The sequence below is a fragment of the Pithys albifrons genome, chromosome 3, assembly GCF_047495875.1.
Source record: "Pithys albifrons albifrons isolate INPA30051 chromosome 3, PitAlb_v1, whole genome shotgun sequence".
NCBI lineage: Eukaryota > Metazoa > Chordata > Aves > Passeriformes > Thamnophilidae > Pithys > Pithys albifrons.
Window position 1 is genome coordinate 76,535,273 of NC_092460.1, and position 18,846 is coordinate 76,554,118.

At 40.0% G+C, this 18,846-nt stretch overlaps 1 protein-coding gene across 1 annotated transcript in view; it reads right to left on the bottom strand.

Moving 5' to 3' along the window:
- TFEC (transcription factor EC) overlaps window positions 1-2,419 on the bottom strand; it is a 90,494-nt gene extending 88,075 nt beyond the window's left edge. The window contains exon 1 of the mRNA XM_071552442.1: window positions 2,219-2,419. Coding sequence (XP_071408543.1) covers window positions 2,219-2,419 — 201 coding nt within the window. The remainder of the gene's footprint in view (window positions 1-2,218) is intronic.
- Window positions 2,420-18,846: the final 16,427 nt, after the last annotated feature.

Consider the following 18,846-nt stretch of genomic DNA (forward strand, 5'->3'; position numbering starts at 1 on the left):
ATTTCTGGACAGCCAAGAAAGGAGAGATTGACTTTGCTGTGAAGCCTCCAGTAGAAAATTTACTCAATCATACATCTTGCTACAGGGTAATGACAGTGAGTCCTTAATGGCATGCTGGCACTCCACAAATGGGTAAAAAGAAATTATATCTGGAAGTCGACCTATCTTCAGGTATATAACCTAAAACACACTACTTAATTATTGATTGGGCATGATTTCTTGTCTAAATCCAGAAACCTACTATGAAAAATTCTTGTGGTGACCTGATCTTCTTTGAGATGTTCTGCAGATATTTCTTCCTCTCCACCCTGACTTTATCTTTTTCTCTCCACTTATTTCTTTCTCATCATTTTTCTCTCCAGTTTCCCTGTTGTCTGTTTCCTTCACCATTTCCCTCTCCTGCTCCTTCTTGCTTTAATTTTCTTTAGCCACCTCCTTACCTGTACTCCACCTTTTCCCATGTCTGTTTTCATTGTGATTTCCAACATGTAAAGAAGTGCTATCCCCACAAGCTCTTCAACACCCTTTGATTCCCCACTAGCCTCTGCAATCAAAGTCCTCCAGAAGCTCCACCTGCTGGAGTTAACCCAGAGACTCCAAAGACGTTGAGAGAGACTTGCCTTCCAACAGGAGCAAGAGTAGAGTTAGTACTGCCCTGAAAGCTGAAGCAGACAGGGTCATTTTGCCAAAGCAGAGAGGTTGGCAAGAATACATGGTGCCAGCCACGTGCTGCCTCATTTATGTTTCCCCAATTAAAGCAGCCTGTAGGGAAATTAGCATGCCACTGTAGTGCACTGGTGTACTGACCTCTCTGAGTGCTTGTTAGTGCTCACCATACTCAGCATTTCCTCTCCCTGATTGATAGGATGATACATGTGTGTATGGCAGAGAGCAGATTCATTACAGCACATTAGCCAGACAGGCAGACAAATGCCCACAGGGGCAGAAAAGCTGTAAGGAATAAATAAAAACTTTATTATTTTTCTAAAACTTCTTTTCCCCAGGCTACAGTGAGGAATACTGGAGGAACAGGAGAGTAGAAGGAGCCCAGAAGAGAAAGGGAGTGGTGAGAACTGGAGGGAAAGTTTATTAGCAGTCAAAGAAAATTTTAAAATATTCATTTTTGGATTCAGAGTTTGAATAGTAGCTGAATCTCTATTTATATTTTTATTTTCAATCCCATTCCTAAATGGGAAAGAAAGGGTCAGTGCATCAGATCCAACTTACCAGGACATTCCTGATGTAAAAGTCTGAAATTTCCAAAACCTGGCTGCTCCACCACTGAAATTTGTTATCCCTCAGTTTTAAAAATGAAAAACAAATTAGTACCAGCCTTTATCAACAGCTGCCACCATGTGGTGTTTGAAATACCACAGTTACTTCCAAATAGGGAGAAATATGGTGGCATCATCTGGTCTGTTCAGGGATGGGTTTTAAGCATCCATTCTGTAACTCATAGCTATTAAGAGATGTTGTGGCTCATGTGGGGCAGCTCTGCACCGCTACACACATTCTACTGAGGCCAAGGAGTGGGTAGCCTATGCAATATTGCCCCTGGCACTGTAGCCACTATACCAAACCACTTCCCCATCACTTGTCCTTGGACTTGGGGGTCCAGACCACAGTCCAGAACTGCCCTAGGCTGTCAACAACAGTGCAAGAAATAAATATATTTCCAAATGGCTGATGTCAAAACCCCACCTGTCAGATACAAATTTACCAGAAAGCAGCACCCTCTCTCCACTTATCATGAGATGCTCCCTGCTCTGCTACAGGGTGAGGAAGCAAATATGGAGCTGCTGGACCCTGTTCCTCCTGCCTTCCCCAGCTGGACTTTAGCCTGTCTGCTGCCTGGAAATACATCATGATGTGGAAAGAAACCTACAGAGACATTCCACTATCCTAAAGGAAGATAGAGTGTAAATTGTCAGCCCTGGATCATTAGAGAGTTGATCCTAAGATTAATGACTCAAAGAACATGTTTTGAGGCAGCACAGGGACAAGACCTAGTTAGTTAACACTCTGGCATTTGCTTGCTTGAGCCCTATGTATTTTTTAGAACACACTAATTCCAACAGTTTCACCCTCACCTCCCTCCTGGATTTCGTTTAGGTGTACTACAAAATGAGCTAATTATGTTACAATTAAGAATAGCTTTCTGCAGATAACACAGCATTTCAAAATCTGCTTTGTAAATATCTGTTGGTAATATAGATACCTCTGAGATTGCTGGAGCTTTGTCTGATGAAAAGTGTGTTCCCATTGAAAAAAATCCATTGAACGCAGGATACTGTGAAACTGGCATGTGACACTGTGAATAATGTGCGTGGGTTTCTTCTCGAGGGTGACTGTCTGGCCACTTTTGATCCTGTAGCTTTCCTCTGAGCTGAAAGTGTAGTCCAGTCAGTGCCTGCAGCATTGCTTTATTTCTTCCGTTTCCACTATTAGCAGAGCTGAAAAAAATCACTATAAAACACACACACAAAATAGAAGCAGCAATTTAATTTCTTGAAAAATGTACCTCTACTAAAAAAAATCCTGAAATATAAACCAAATTAATGTTATGGTTATAGGGCACCCATAAGGACAAAATCCCTAACATACTGCTGAAAAAAAAAAAAAGATAAGAAGAAACAGTTGGCATTCAATTAACAGTCATGTTTGGAGATTTGTGACTGACTTTGTTATTCCAAGGGAAGCCAGGTACCAGTCTCTTGGGATTAGGTACAAAGGCAAGAAAAAAGTGGACACGTATGAATCTCAAAGGTGACTGCTGGGTTAATAAAACAGCCTGTTTTCTGTTCACCCACTCTTCCTCTCAGTGTGCAGGTACATTAAAATATGTCAAAAGGAAAGCCATTTGCTGGGGAAAAATAATTCAGCTAAAAGTCAAAATTTCCAGCTGATGTTCCAGCTTGGTGTGTGCAAGTGTGCTAACAAAGTGACCCACACATCTCACTGGATGAAAGTTGGTATCCTCATTAAAGTAGAAACAAACACTTGAAAACAGGAACAACTGCCAGTTAAAAAAAAAGGACCACAACTGAAATGAGAAGCCTTCATTTTTCTCCGTTCTGTTTCCTACTTGCTCTATAGCAGATACTACATATATTTAAGTAACCGCTTGAAAAGTAATGAAGGCACAAGTGATTCTGTATGCAGTAACCATTCCCATTTGCTGGAGACATTGCATTACTGACAGCCATCCACATTATCATTCTATATTTAGAAGAAGAAATATTTTCATAGTCCAGTTTCTAAACTGTCACATGCACACAAGGATTGGTTCCTGCAAAGAGTCGCCCTTTCAAAAGTAAGTAGCTCCAGGGGGAAAAAACCTTATATCTGAATAACTCACCCTAGAAAGTGATTGTAGGATCAGCCTCCAATACTTTAAAATAAAAGCACATTTATACTGGTGTATACTTGCCTTTGCCCCCAGGAAACACAATCACTAATTCACTGCAGTGTGAACATTTTATGTATTATGAACAGCATGAGACATTAGATCTCCTGTTCCTTGGCCCGGGCCCTAGCAGAAAGAACTATCAGATAAACAGAAAGCAAAATGAGGGAAGTGGTACACCACAGTGAGACCAGCCTTTTGTTTATTGATGACATGATTTTTCCTTGGGGAGGGGAAGGAAAAAGGAATAAAGAAGTTTTCTAAAATCTCTAATGACCACAGTGAGGTTTATTATGATGTACCACAGAATCCCATTGTGAGTGAGGCTGGAAAGGACCCCTGTGAATCACCTAGTCCAGCTGCCCTACTCAAAACAGGATCAACCACAGTATGTTGCTCAGGTCCGTGTTGACTTTTAAATATTTCCAAGTACAGAGATTATACAACCTCCCCAAGCAACCTATTCCAATGTTTGACCACGTGTACACTAAAATTTTTCTTATAGGGAATTGAAATTCTGCCCATTTCAGTTTGTGCCCATTGCCGCGTGGCCTGTCATTGGGCACCACTGAGACTCTGGCTCCACCTTTTTTTCTCCCAGTCCATCATATATTTATATACATAAAAGTCATCCTGTGCCTTCTGTTCTCCAGCCTGAACAATGGTAGTAGCTCTTTCACTCTCGTCTTGTAACTCAAACTCCAAGTCCTTCATCATCTTTGTGGCCCCTTGCTGGACTGACTGCAGTACTTCCATGTCCTTCTCATAGCTTGTAACCTAGAACTGGACCCAGCACTCCAGCTGTAGCCTCCCCACTGCTGAGGAAAGGAAAAGGATCACACCCTTAATGCAGTGAAGCAGTGTGGTTCCTGATGCACCCAAGGAGGAGGCTGCTGGGCTTCCTTGTTGAAAGGGTGTGCTGTGGGCGCATCGCCCACCAGGACTCCCAGGGCCTTCTCTGCAAAGCTGCTTCTCAGACAGCCAGCCTCAGCCTGCAGTAGTTCATACAGTTATTCCTCCTCAGGTGCACCACTTGGCATTTCCATCTGTGGAATTTCTTGAGATTCCTGTCACATCCTTTCTCTATATAATCCTTCTGAAGTGCACACAATCATCTCATATAGCAAACAGTCCTCCTGATTCTCTGTTATCTGCAAAATTGACCTCGTCCTACCGTCTAGGTTATGAATGTAGATTTAAAGCAATACTGGACTCAGTACTGAGCCCTGAAGAACACCACTAGTTACTGGTCTCCCGATAGTCCTTGCCATGTTGATCACAACACTTTGATATGAGCGGTTCAGCCAATTTTCAATTTACTCACTATCTACTCTCTGGTTAAAATATCAGTTTTTCTGTGATGATGCTGTAGGAGAGAGCTTCAAAGGCCTTAAGAAAATCAAGGTAAACAACACTCACTGGTTTCCTCATCTACTTAGCTCATCATTTCACTGCAGAAGCCTATCACGATGATTGTGTATTATTTTGTTTTTTCTTTAGTCTTCATTTTGCTGTTGATCCACCTGTAGAAACAATTCATGACCCTCTTCAAAGTCGATGCCAAAAAAACCCAAACAACTGCTGTCTTCAGGCCCAAAGTGGCCATACAGTTAAAGCTCATGGTAGATCCCTTCCAACTAAACTATTCTATTCAAAGGAGTTTATTAATTTAGCCAATGTTTCAATGTATATCAACAGGGTATTTTAAAATCTGCATTATATTTATGGCGCATAGAAGTCCTTCCCCTGTTATGCAAAAGCCTGTTGAGGGTCTTTTTAAAAATTTCGTGAACCTGTTAAACTACAAAAACAACTATATAACTCTTATGCACTAAGATGTCAATGCATATCCAAGAACAACAGATGAAGTCTTAAAACATTATGGTGAACATCTTTGGTTGTGCCAACAACACCAGTGGAGAGGAAGAAAGCCTTGTGAGATTTTTTCTTTAACCAAGGCTTTGTCCATGTGTCTGATCAGCTCATATGCACTAATGAGGGGATAACTGTAATTTCATAAAAATGCAAGTTTTAACTTGCATATAACTCCAACATCTCCTCTTCTTTTGCTCAAAAATAAACATCACTTCTGAAACTTGGTCACTAATGTTGACCACTGCAATTCTGCAAAGAGTACTGCTTGAGTGTCTAGAATAAATATCAGGACAAGGATCCGCCTTTGTTCTTTCAGAGCATCTTCTACTGAGGCTCTTATATTGCCGTACTGCTTCCCACAGCAGTGTCTTTCAACAGATACAAGAAAGAGGAAAAGCTAACAAACTATCTAGCTAACATATCTGTGCTGGTTGAAAAATAAAGTGAAATGTGATATATCTTCTAACTGCTAATGTTCTTCCTTAGCCACAGAGAGTTCTTTTGTACACAGACTTTGATACATTGTGCCTGCATTAACTACCTGTTTTACAAGTATGTGCGTAGTCAGCTCCAGACCAAAGCTTAGCAAAAAACAAAGTCTTCCTATGTTCCCAGGTCACCTCATTCTTGTGCCTGAGCACCAGACTGCCTCAACCATGGGACTTGCTAGTGATGCTTCCCAGCACTTCTCCAGTGTGAACAGTTTCTCATCTTTACCTCCCTGGCCCTCTCTCCTGTTTTGGCAAAACTAGTTCAGTGTGCATACCTACAAAGTTCTGAAATATGAAAACTGAGAAGATGGCTGTACCTGCCCCTTCCTGGTCACTGCAGTCTTATCATGCCTTTTTGGTGGTCACACTTGCATACTAAAAACCTAATATTGCAGTCCTTTTGCAAATTAAATTCCCCATTGACTGATATGTCGTATTAAAAAATTTACTGGATATGCAGAGCAGCAGTTCTGAACAAAGGATTTTAGTATTTTTTCTTTTAGTTTTCCCTTTCAAAAATGCCCTAAGGCAGTCATCTATTTCAATCAATGGAAAGCTGAAATGTTCAATCAAAAAAAATCTATTTTTGCACAATAGAAACATAAAAGATATCTAAACCCCACAAATATTATTTTTGTACACATTGAGGACCAGATGTATTCACATTTCATTGACCTTTTTGTTAACTCTTTATTTGCCAACTTTTTGCCTGGAGCTACTTTTGACAGTGAAGGAGTCTGTGTTTATTAAGAAATGCATATTTTTATTCCTTTAGTTATGTTAGTGGGGGAAAAGAAGAACAGCCATATATACAAATGCTATGCATAAGAGACATACTGAAACTTCAAATATACTTTCATTTCTAAAATATTCATTTATCTCAGCAACTTTGCAATTAAAATAGTAAAGAGGAAATAAAATTTATATTTTGAAACTGAAATCCAACTTAACTTACATGATTTGTGCAGTATCTTAAAAATAACTAAACAAAGTATATTCTATTTAAATTTCTACAGTCATTTAAAAGATAATTTGCCTCTACTTGTGCTGTTTTCATCAGAACTGATCAAGTAGTAGCACCAGAAAAACCAAACTAAACCAAACCAAAACCATGCAATATATTTTTCTAATTTTTTATTTAATAGTTTCATGCTTTCAAAATTTTCTACTCAGACCATCAAGTAAAAAATTTCCAATGGAAACAAAAAAATTTGAAAGATGTATTGAAATTTTTGAGTCTTTTCAAAATAAAAAGTCTCATAAGAATTTTTCATCATTATGTTTGAGGGAAAGGTAAATATATACTGGTTTGGATATATTCAAATGTAATACAATATAACCTTAACTCTGATCTGTAGCAATGACAAGAAATAAATGCATATCTATGTTGGTAGAAGTTTAGACCTTGTGACTATGTAAAAGATAAAACTGATTTTTAAAAATTTAATACAGTTTATGTAATTCAAAGTCTGGCTTTTTTTGGTTGGTTGGTTGGTTGGTTGGTTGGTTCATTTTTTTTTAATTTCCAGTTTGAGTTAAATATAAGAAACAGAAATTCTGGGAAAAAAAATTACCCTTTATAAAGGGCATAGAGAAATAAGTAGGATGAGTTTGAATATCACGTGATGAAGATAATGAACAAGTGGGCTTACTTGAGAACTGGAAGGATGAGTCACTAAAATAGAATCTCAGCAGTGTATAAAATGTATATTGGTGCAATAAAAGACCAGAATGAGAATTGGTCAGAAAGCTGCATTAAGATGTAAAGGGAGACAGTAAGGAGACTTGGAATTACATATTCAGATGCATCAGGTTATGACTCAGACAATAGCCCTGCTGTACAACACCAGCACCTGAGAATCACACTTAGAATAATCCAGTAATCTTTTTGAGCAGCCTATACCAGAAAGATTAATAAAGTGGAAGTAAATTAAATGAAGGTAAACAACTGACATTGATGGGGGCCTCAGGAGCCGAGTTATGAAGAGAGCTGCAAAGAATTACATGACAAATACAGTGCTTCTAACATGATATATATGAACAACATGCATAATAAGAAAGAAACAACTATAAGAAAAATTGAGCTAGCCTTGTAATTCTGGTAATATTGAGTTTAAGTAGAACATCATAATGATATTTCATAGAAAATATGAAACAACAGGGATATATTGTCCCCCAAAAAAGTGATATAATCCCCACCATTTGATTTGTTTAAACTGGGACTTGGCAAAAACATTAGTGAAGTTATTGTACAGTAGGTCATGATCCTGTATTAGCAGGGGATGGACAAAATGACCTAGCAGGTCTTTTCCCTCTCAATCTTCTTTGATTCTAAAAGACTCTAAGTCAGATGTTTCCATTATTTGTCTACAAGATCAGCAGAGCTACCACGGGGAGACCTGTAAGGGTGAGGGTGAATGTAGACTTGGCTAATAAAATATCAGAAGCCCATAGAAGTCAAGAAATTCTTCCTCTTTCATCGTTATAAATATATATGTAACTTCTTTTCAGGGTTCAGTGTGAATGACTGTAAGAAAAATAAATTTTAAGACACTGAAAATCAAAATAAATGTAGAGGTCACTACTGCAGAGGGATCAGGCTGGAGTAGCAGCAAAAGAAAATGTATAGTCCCCTGCCATCAACTTTTTGAAAATTAAAGTCTCAAAGGTAAGGCAGTAGCAGGACTTCACAAACAAACTTATTTTTTCCCTGATTACCATTCTGATAGAAACAAGTTTTTGAAGAAAAGCTCCTACCAACACCTTCATTGCTGCCAGTCTATGCTATGTCCAGCCTTTAATAATCAGAAGGTTTGGAAAGTAATGCTTGAGAAATAACCTAGAGCCAAATAAAGCTATTTCATTTGAAGGTGTTCAGGAAAATCTAATACTCTAATGATAATTAGGGTTTCTGTTTATGAAGATAGGAGGTGGTGATACTCAATAGCAACCATTGGTTATAAAGGTCTGTTGTGACCACAGGGCTTGACTATCAGCCCTACATTTCACTGAGGGTTTTCTACCTCAACTCTAGATGAGAAGTGTGTTCAACTGTGTTGGGTGTCAGCCTTACAGCATGTGAATGGGACAACTAAATATTACTGTCTACATCACCTGTAAGGTTGTGTGTCATGTTGACCTTCTGTAGAAGTGTCCAGCCTAATGCACAAGTGTCAAAAGACATAGAGAAAAGGTAGCATCAGTAAGTGAGAAAAGGCAGCATCAGTAAGTCTCCAGCTGATGACCTACAGAAGTGGGGGTGGCTGTGCAAGTAGCTACCCTAACTTGCTGCCTTCTGAAGCTGAGGAGAAAGCCCTGTGGTTTGCTGCCAGCTACATGAGTTAAAGATGTTTCTTCACGTGGTTGTATGTGTGGATCTGATGTACGTGCCAGACTAATTGTAGGAATTATAAAAGTTAGACTGCTAGACACATAAAGTTGTGATGACCCACCCTTGAGGGGAAGGAAGCTTCCTTCCCCTCAGGGGTGAGTCATCACAACAATACCTATAACAACGCAAGCAGATGGAGCTGATAAGGTTTTTGCTGGGGGAAAAAAAAAAAAGAACCTTCGTCTCACAAATCTCTTAAGTTTCTATGAAAAACTGGAGACAGATTGCATAGTTCACTGGAACTTTCAAAAGGCTTTTAGAAAATTCCCTCACCTTGGTGGCTAAAAGGGACTATGGCAGAGAATAAGAAAGTTCATCACCTGGATTGATATCAAATTGAAAAACAGGGAAAAAAAAGGTAGGGATAAATAGTCAGTTTTCATAAATAGAATAAAATAGAATAATTTCAGTTGCATGTGACCTATAAAAATCATCTGTCTGACCACTTCAGGACTGACCAAAATTAAAGCGTGTTATTAAGGGCATTGTCCAAATGCCTCTTGAACACTGACAGGCTTGAGGCATCAACCACCCCTCTAGGAAGCCTGTTCCAGTGTTTGACCATGCTCTTGGCAAAGAAATGCTTTCTGATTTCCAGTTTAAACCTTCCCGGGTGCAGAGTTGAACCACGCCCACATGTCCTCACACTGGATCCCAGAAAGAAGAGATCAGCCTACCCCCTCCTCTTCCCTTCCTCAGGAAGCTGTACAGAGCAATGAGGTCACCCCTCAGCCTCCTTTTCTCTAAACTTCTAAGCCCAAAGTCCCTGACTGCTCCTCACAGACATCCCTCCAGCCCTTTCACCAGCTTTGTTGCCCTCCTCTGGATGAATTTACACACCTTTCACATCCTTCCTAAACTGTGGGGCCCAGAACTGCACACAGCACTCCTGGTGAGGCTGCAACAATGCTAAATAGAGTAGGATAGTCACTCCTTTTGCCCAGCTGGTGATGCTTTGATGAACCCCAGGTTGGGGTTTGTCCTCTTTGGGTGCCCAGGCACAACTGTTGACTCGCTGATCCTGCTGTCAGCCAGCTCTCCCAGATCCCTCTCTGGAGGGCTGCTTTCCAGCCACTTCTCTCCAATTTTTCACTTGTGCCTGGCATTAGTTTTCACTTGTGCCTGGCAGTAGTTTGTCATCAACCGTTTCGCCTTTCTCATACGCAACGTGCTGCCGCAGAAGCTAAAGATCTTAGTGATCTGCAAGCAGTGCAAGCTTTTCTAGTATTTTATGACCGTGCCGATAAGCCACAATGGGAACCTTTACCGATTCCTCTAATTAAAGATGCAAAAAAGGCAGTGACAGAGTACGGCCTGTCTTCTGCATATGCTCTGGGTGTTATTGGTGCTCTTTTACAAGCCTTTACATTTACACCAAATGACTTGAAGGACTTGGCCAGGACACTTTTAAATAATATGGAGATAACCATGTTTTTAGATACATGGCATGCCAATGTCCGCAAGTATGCTCACGAGACAGCAGGTAGCACAAACAGAACAGTTCCGGATACAATCGAAATGCTTTTTGGGATTGGAAAATGGGCGTTTAATGCTGAACAAGTAAAAATAGATCCACAGGACTTGCTCACCCATGGACCGGGAGTACCTGGATTACCGGAGATATTGTTACCAACGTAGATTGTCTCCATCAAAACACCAAAAAAGCCATCATGCAAAAGAGAAGGACAATGATCTTGCTTAAATCCTGTTTGGAATGCACAAGTCTTCTGTTGAGAATTTTTTTCTTTATATGTTCATATTGTAACTGTGTTCTAATTATGTTTTGCAGATCTCTGAACAACATATAATCATTTACATGGGCCATAAATGGGTGTACTAGGAATGCATTTAAGTCTGTGAGTGTGATTGCTTGAATGTGGTGGCCACCAGTGTGAATGAGATCATTAGGGTGAAGTATAGATGTATCCGTACACTTATTATATTTATCATCCCTATGTGAATGTTATGGTTTTCCTAGAAGTGCTTTCTGATGGCCACATGCATTTCACTGAACTTTACCCATCTAAATTCAATTAGTAATTTTACATTTTCTTTATTATCAACACTTCTTGAACATAATTTACCGTTGCCTAAATCAAGTATTTATATCTCATTTTAATTGTGCTAACATTTACTTTACATGCATTTGACTTCTTTTTATTGACAGCCTTTTGGTTGGAGTAAAGATTTAATGAAATAAAGTGTTAGCAGGTCAGAAGACGGTCTGTGAAAGGGTAGAAGAACGGTTGTTTGTGTAGGGTAAGATAAGGATGGCCAGTGCAAGTATAGGTTGGAGAGAGAAGCAGGAGAAAGAATCTGAGAGGCAGAAAAAGAAAGGAGAAAAAAGAAAAAGAAGGGATACAGGTTTGATGAAAATCTTAAAGATAAGAAGTGTTAAAAGGTTGTGAAGAGAAGAACATATCTGAAGAGTGACAGCTATCATTCGAGTTTCATTTACATGTATTGCTTTTTATCGGAAATTTAAGTCGGAATCTGCAGTGTTTCTTTACATATCATTAATTTTTTTAATGTATAAGTTAATGCCTCATGTAATTTTATTTAAAACTGATTACTTTTTCAAGCCTACAATGATTTGTAAACCCAGTTTCTGCCCCAGTTTATTCCAGTTAAGGACATTGCTTAATCGTTGCTGTATTTTTTCTTGTATGTTTAAGTCTTTTCAAAGTTTTAAAGCTTTTCAAGCTCCTCGTGCTTACCCGGCATTAAAAGATAAAAAGGGAGATGTCGGAGGAGACCCAGGGTTTATACAGTGGCAAAAATACTACAAGAGATGGATAGACGAGGACACCGAAGTCCAGGAACCCGGCTCCCCAAATATGGAAGCTCTGCGACAGATTTATAAGGACTCTAATGTTCACACCCTATATTGATGCTTCCCCAGCTTGAATGTTATACACCCCAATGTGTCTACCCTGGTTGTTTTTCCCTTGGTAGTTCCTTGTCCGGGTTCCCTCTTCCCACAAAACCCTCCGGGTCGCAGTCCCCTGTCCTGGCCCGACCCGGCCATGGGGGCGGTTGCCGGAGGGGCCGCCCACGTGGCGCCGCTGGAGCCCGGGTGGGGGCTGTGCCTGCCTCGGAGTGCCGGAAGCCCTACGGTAGACTTTCCCCGCCCATCTCATTCTCCCATTGGTCCTTTTGCCGCTCCTCCCCTCCCTCCTTCCCTTCGTTTGCATGTACCCAATGAACTGTGTTACTCCTCCTCGTCTCCGCCCCTCTTCCCCGCCTACATCCGGGGAATTCCCATGCTCTCCTCAAAAGCCAGCGCGCGGCAATAAACTTGGCTTTTCCTCGTGGACTCCTGGCAAGTGCGGGCTTGTCCCGTTCGGGACGGTCGCCGGGCCGGGGGCGGGAGGAGCCGACCCTCGCTTCTAAGGGGCCTGATCCTAGGGAGCCCTGCTTGTCGCTTTCCTAGCCTGGCTCCTGGAAGCGGAAACCTCTCCACCGTATCGGTGGGATATTTTTAATCCGCTGATACCATCCTAGACACAAAATCCAGCATTTTGATTTTTAAATTTGATCTCATTAATCATTTCCCAATGCTCCAATCTATCTAGATCCACTTTTGTTGCTGTTAGCAAAATTCCAGATATATCTCTAGATGCTCCAAACATTCAGAAATTATCTCTAAAAACTGTAGTGAGGAAAGGAACAAAATTTTCTGGTTATTGAAGATAGTATAACTGAAGAGTCTCCTGACATTGACTGAACAGTTTAAAAATGGCAGATGAAATTTACTGCCTGCAAATATTATGTGAGATACTTGGGGAAACACATTTCCAACTTCATACACTATTGGCAGAGACTCTTACGGAACTAGTTGTTACCACTTAGGGAACAGTTTTGAAGCTGAAAAGCTCTAAGTTCTGAAGTTTTGAAGCGCTAAGATGGCAAATTCAATAGCCAGTGGTAGACAATTAGCAGACACAACATTAGAAACAAACTACACAGAAAAAAAAGAGAATGTCATGAATAACATGCAATATATTCATATCTCAGATACCATTTCCTTCTTGTCTGTCTGTGTGAAAACAACACCACAGAAATTAAAAGCTGTAAAAACAAACAGCAAATGTGGCTGAAGTTATACCACAACTTATTCATGAGTATCAAGTAAATAGACAAAATTCTCCATCCTGGAGAAAAGACAACTCAGACAAGATAGGCAACAGAGATGTTCAAAACATGTAGGGAGTGAAGATGAAAACACACCATACTTAATATTGGTCAAGAAGGATCATCATGTCCATGATGAAATGACCACAGGACAATCTCAGAACAAACAAAAGGAAAACATTTCCACTTACATCTAAACTGTGGAACTTTTTGTCAGATGGTTATATAGAGAGGCAGAAAATACTTAGGTTTGAAAAGTCACTGGGTTACCTAATGGATAAACATGAGGGTCTATAAATTGCAGATACCATAACTCTGGTTCAAGAACTACATGAGCTGCAGATTGCTTGAAGCTGGGATTGCTTCCTGAAAGTACAATCACTTTGTGTAGTCCTTTGACACATTTAGGCTTCTACTGCTACTAACTGCTGAAGACTGGATACTGAGCCAGAAAGATACCTGGTGTGATCACTATGGTCTACTATTACATTCTTGTGTGGAAACAGAGAAGAGCATCTCTGGAGGCAGGACATGGAAAAAAGATAAAGTCATAAAGTCTTTTGCAAGGTAACAGCTATTTTTTCTATTTTCCAACTAGATACTTATAGGGGTATGTCGGGGGTCACCCTTTATTGGGGTCTCCTTATCCTGAGTAGCAGGGCAGCGGGAATGATGGTCCAAAGAGCTCAGGCACACCAAGCATCAGAAGGCTTGATCAGAAGGCTTACAAGAGTTTATTCAAGATAGTTTCACAGACAGTTCATAGTAGTAGATGATGTAGTTCTAGTTCTATTCTAAGTAACATCCACACCTTTTATATCCTCTCACATCCAACGTGTCCAACATTATTGGCTAGCCCACTCACCTCACATACACCAAAGCATCTCATTGGTCACAGGACCACACACACACTCTGGGTCACTCTCTTCGCTTTAAGGGAGAACTCTAAACTGCTTTCCTTAAGGGATGCACTCACTGTCACCCCTACAGATACTGTCACCTTGTTAGCATTATCTTAATATAAAATAGCCTATTCCTACTTGTATTCTAAAATATTGTTCTCTTTGACTTTGTTTTCTTTTGTTTTTTGAATGCATACTTGCATCATCATCATGGCTAGGCTTCGTGAACGAAGATTTGAGAAGGGCACTACCCACGCTTGCTGCAAGCGTGCTGGTGGCTAAAAAGGCCGATACGGGATAGGCAGGTCCGGTCACAAAAGGCACAGCGGAACGTCTCCCTAGGTGATATTGGCAAGGAACGGTTCTTTCTGCGGTGTCTTTTCTCCTCAAGACTGACTCTCCGTGCATTCTCAAAGGAAGCAGCAACGCTTCCATCAGCGCTGCCTCCGTTCAATCCTAAACATCCACTGGTCTGATTATGTGACCAATGTGTCTGTTCTTGAACAGGCAGGGGTCAGCAGTATCGAGGCCATGCTGATGAGAACGCAGGTGCGCTGGGCAGGGCATGTCTCCAGGATGGAGGATCACCGCCTTCCGAAGATTGTGCTCTATGGTGAACTCGCCACCGGCTGCCACAAGAGAGGAGCCCCGAAGAAGAGGTACAAGGACTCCCTGAAACAACACCTCAGCTTTGGCCATATTGACTGCCACCAATGGTCCACTCTGGCCTCCAATTGGGATTCATGGAGACACACCATTCACGACGCATACTTGCACACTCAGGTAAATACATGCACATTTACCAAACTAAAATGTCACCACCACTTTACAATATAAATTTATTAGCTAATATAATGTTGCAATGTAATTCTAAAGAGAGTTTTCTGTAACAGAAGTCACACTGCCTTTTGGTAGGGTATGTGCTCCTCAGTCAGCAAGAGGCTTTGAAAACTCAACTTCAGTGCCTCTTCCTGCTTTAAGCATCAACAGCAGATTCAGGATTACAGGACATAAAATCCCAATAATTTATTTTAACACAATAACAGACATCAGTGTAATATAGTTAATAGAGAACCTCAAATTCCTAACTCTAGATGCCCTCAGCTGTCTTAGTACTTTCCAGTGTAGAGAATGCCAAAAAAAAAAAAAAAAAAGGAGTATTTTCTGGGCTTTTTTTTTAAACAAAGATCATCTATTTCTTGTCCTGGAAAAAATACTGTTAACATTTTCTTTTTTAAAGAAAAACCACAACTTATTTTCTCTATTTTTTTAATCCTGTATCAGCATATAAGGTGCAATAATTTTATGGCTCACTTTCTGTTATCCCACAAACTAGCAACAAAACACAGTTCATAACTGAGATACATTGCCTTGTAGCACTTCAAATGGAAATTGAGACAGCAAAAGGCCAACCAGTACATTAAAATGCTGATTAATAATTTCAATTTTGTTGATGAAAACATTAGGGACTCTGAATATTATGTATAGGCATCTCTTTAAAAGTATTACAGCTCCTGTAAATAATCAGTATGGAAATTGACATAGAGTGTGTCGTTTGATTTGAAAGGTTCCTTTTCAGCTTGGAAGAACTCTGTTTATATGCTGAGATTTAGGTTTCCAGCTCACAGCACCAAAACCAGAAGATCTGGAAATTACCAGCACAATGGCAACTCTTCTGTGTTGGGGCTGTTGAAGGAAGATGATCCCACTGTGATGGGCAGTTGAGCCCTTGGGAAGAGAATCCTCAGGGATTTATGATGGAAACAAATATCACCAGCAATCTAGAGCCCAGAGATGAATGATGTAACTCTTCCACTTAGGTTTGGGGGTTTTTCTCATTTAGATGACTCACTAATTAATACAACTAATTATATTTGAAAATATAAGAGCATGAACATTTATAATACATCCTATAAGGATACATGTTTAAGAACTGCATAACTCCATAAAAGAAATTAATCCTTTTCACCACCAGTGATTAATAAACACACAGTCCTTTGATAGTACACTTGGTACTGTCAAGACATGAGAAGCCTCTCCAGGCAAAACAGATGGAAGAAGTAACCTCTCTGTTACACAATATTTTTGGCACCCCACCATGAAGTCCCTAACTCAGTGAAGCATCACAATTAGTTTACATTAAATGCCTGGAACTATATATGGACCAAAGATGCTGAGGAAGACTCCACTCAGCTCTCTCCATTCCCAGAGCTTACCTCACAAGATAGACCACCTTTGCTGACAGTCTGCACGCATCCTGATCAAAGCTAGGTGTATTGCCAGGAACTCTGATTCTGGATCCCTCCAAGGGCAGCTTCACTGCCCAATGACCATGGGCAACCTGCCCAGCTGTCTCACAGGCAGCCAATGGACAGCATCAGACAGCAAGCAAGCACAGTGATGCACTGGGACAGAGGCATCTCATTGAAATCAGAAGGCATGACATATGGTACACTCCAGAGTTCCCACTTCCACCCAGAGCCAGTCACTCTTATGCTGTATGCCTCAGCATGATGGAGACACAGACAGGCTGCTTCCTGACCCAAACTGGGTCTTCTGCAGTTCTTTGGGTGTCCCTTCAGTAAGGGCTTTAGGACCTCCTGGGCAATGCAACACAATATTCTCTGTGACCTGTGATAGAATAAGGGTCTTTCAGACATATGAAGAATAAATTCAATTTCTGTCGACCCTCTAAGGAAAATACACTGTATCCTGCACAGAATAAAATTTCAGATCAGATAAGTTTGACAGTCTCACCTTATCCAAAGTATATCTAAAACAGTGTTATGAAACCACTGAGTTCAAAAACTGCACAAAAAGCATGCTGTTTAATTAGATAAATTTAAAAAAAAAATCATAGTTTGGGCTTATGCTTCTTAACTCTCCAGAATCTTTTTTTTTTTTTTGGAAGAGAGAATGTGTGAGATACTATTGTATTCATAAAATCTGGGGGAATGAGGCATTAAGAAAAAAAGAGTATAAAGAGTATATCACTAGCAAAAATATCTTGATAGTAATACAATCACATTAAATGTTAGGGGCTGCAGCTCGGAATAATACATCTAGTTGCATTTTTATGCCAAATATTAAACTTCTTAAGTGAAATATTGAGGAAGAAGAGGAAGAATAAGTAACACTTTCAATAAATGGGCATATAAAAGTTATAAAAAAGGTATAAAACCTGCCTATGGCATGAATAGTTATGACACAAAATCCCAAGGAGGCCATGCATTCTAATACATTTAGTGTGACCTTTGTATAGGAAAAAAATACCAGGTTCTCATGCTCTAGACTATGGGATAGTCTTGCAACAGCCACCCACACAAACTGAGAGCAAGGAAGAATTCTGTCAGTCTTGTATTTTCTCTGAGAAGTCTGTAACAATGTGTGCAGCAGACCTGTTACCAGAAGCAGAGTTGCCACATATTAAATCAGATGAAGAGCACAAAAATTCCTCCACAGACAGACTGAACACACAGGTACTCACAGACAGTGTGAATACCTGCTGGCTGGTTTGAAGTTCCTGACATTTCTCAATTTTCAATGGCTTACTGTCCTGCTTCCGTGTTCTTCTCCATCTCCCTGTCTGTACCTAGGGGGAATCCTGGAAATGGAGATGAAGTATCTCTTTAATCTTCTCTTTGTGACCTTCAGCAGGAAAAAGATCAGTTGTGCAAAATTTTTTTCTTAATCTCTCCAAACATATGCTGGAGCAATGCTTAAAGAGATACAAGAGGTTTTTTGCCATAGTTATGTAACCCCAAGAAATTATATGTAATCTACAACTATAATTGAATTATATGTAATCTACAATAATAATTGAATCTATTAGTATGAGTGATGATGATGATGATGATGATGATGATGACGATGCTTCACATAGTAAGACCTTTCTGATCCTTAGTATCCTGCTGGGCAAAGGTAAAGTACGATTTCCATCTCATGGTAGCAAAATTGCTTTTCAAATAGAGAACTGTAACGGGCTGTAAGGTGTAAGGAGGTGCATTTTGTCCATAACCTTACTCTCAGAAATGTGGTGCTTTTTCTACAGGAACATGCACACAAAAATTTGCCTGGGGCCATGTCCAGGAATGAGAACATTTCAATAAAATGTTCAATAAAAGAAACAACCACATGGTTAACAAGTTTAGACAGCCTAAACAATAGGTAATTCTGTCAGGTTCACCAGAATACATAGATATTTTTAAAAAAATTTTAAGGCAGCCCAAGTATTTCAGGATAATTTTTATTCTAACCTAATAACTTCAGGCATTGAGCATAGCATCACTCTCTAAGGCTGCCCTGTCCTGACAAATACATTTACTCATTGTGTCTTGCTTGCTTGCTCCAGGTCTCTTTTCCCTTGCAGTAGCTGCTGTATGATGAGGGAGGTGGATGGATAGTCTCAGTGCCAAGTTATGTTATTAAGTAAAAGTTAATATATACTTCCTGCATTCAGAACTCACTTTTCAGGATACTTGATCTGTCATAATTGCTTCTATCTATGACATTGTAAAAGTGATATATGCAATTGTTCAGCTTCCTCATAAGACAGTTATAACATCTGTAAAAACTGACAAACTTTAACCTGGACAAGATTATAAATATTTTGTGACTACAGAAAACCACTTTAGAGGAATAAAAACC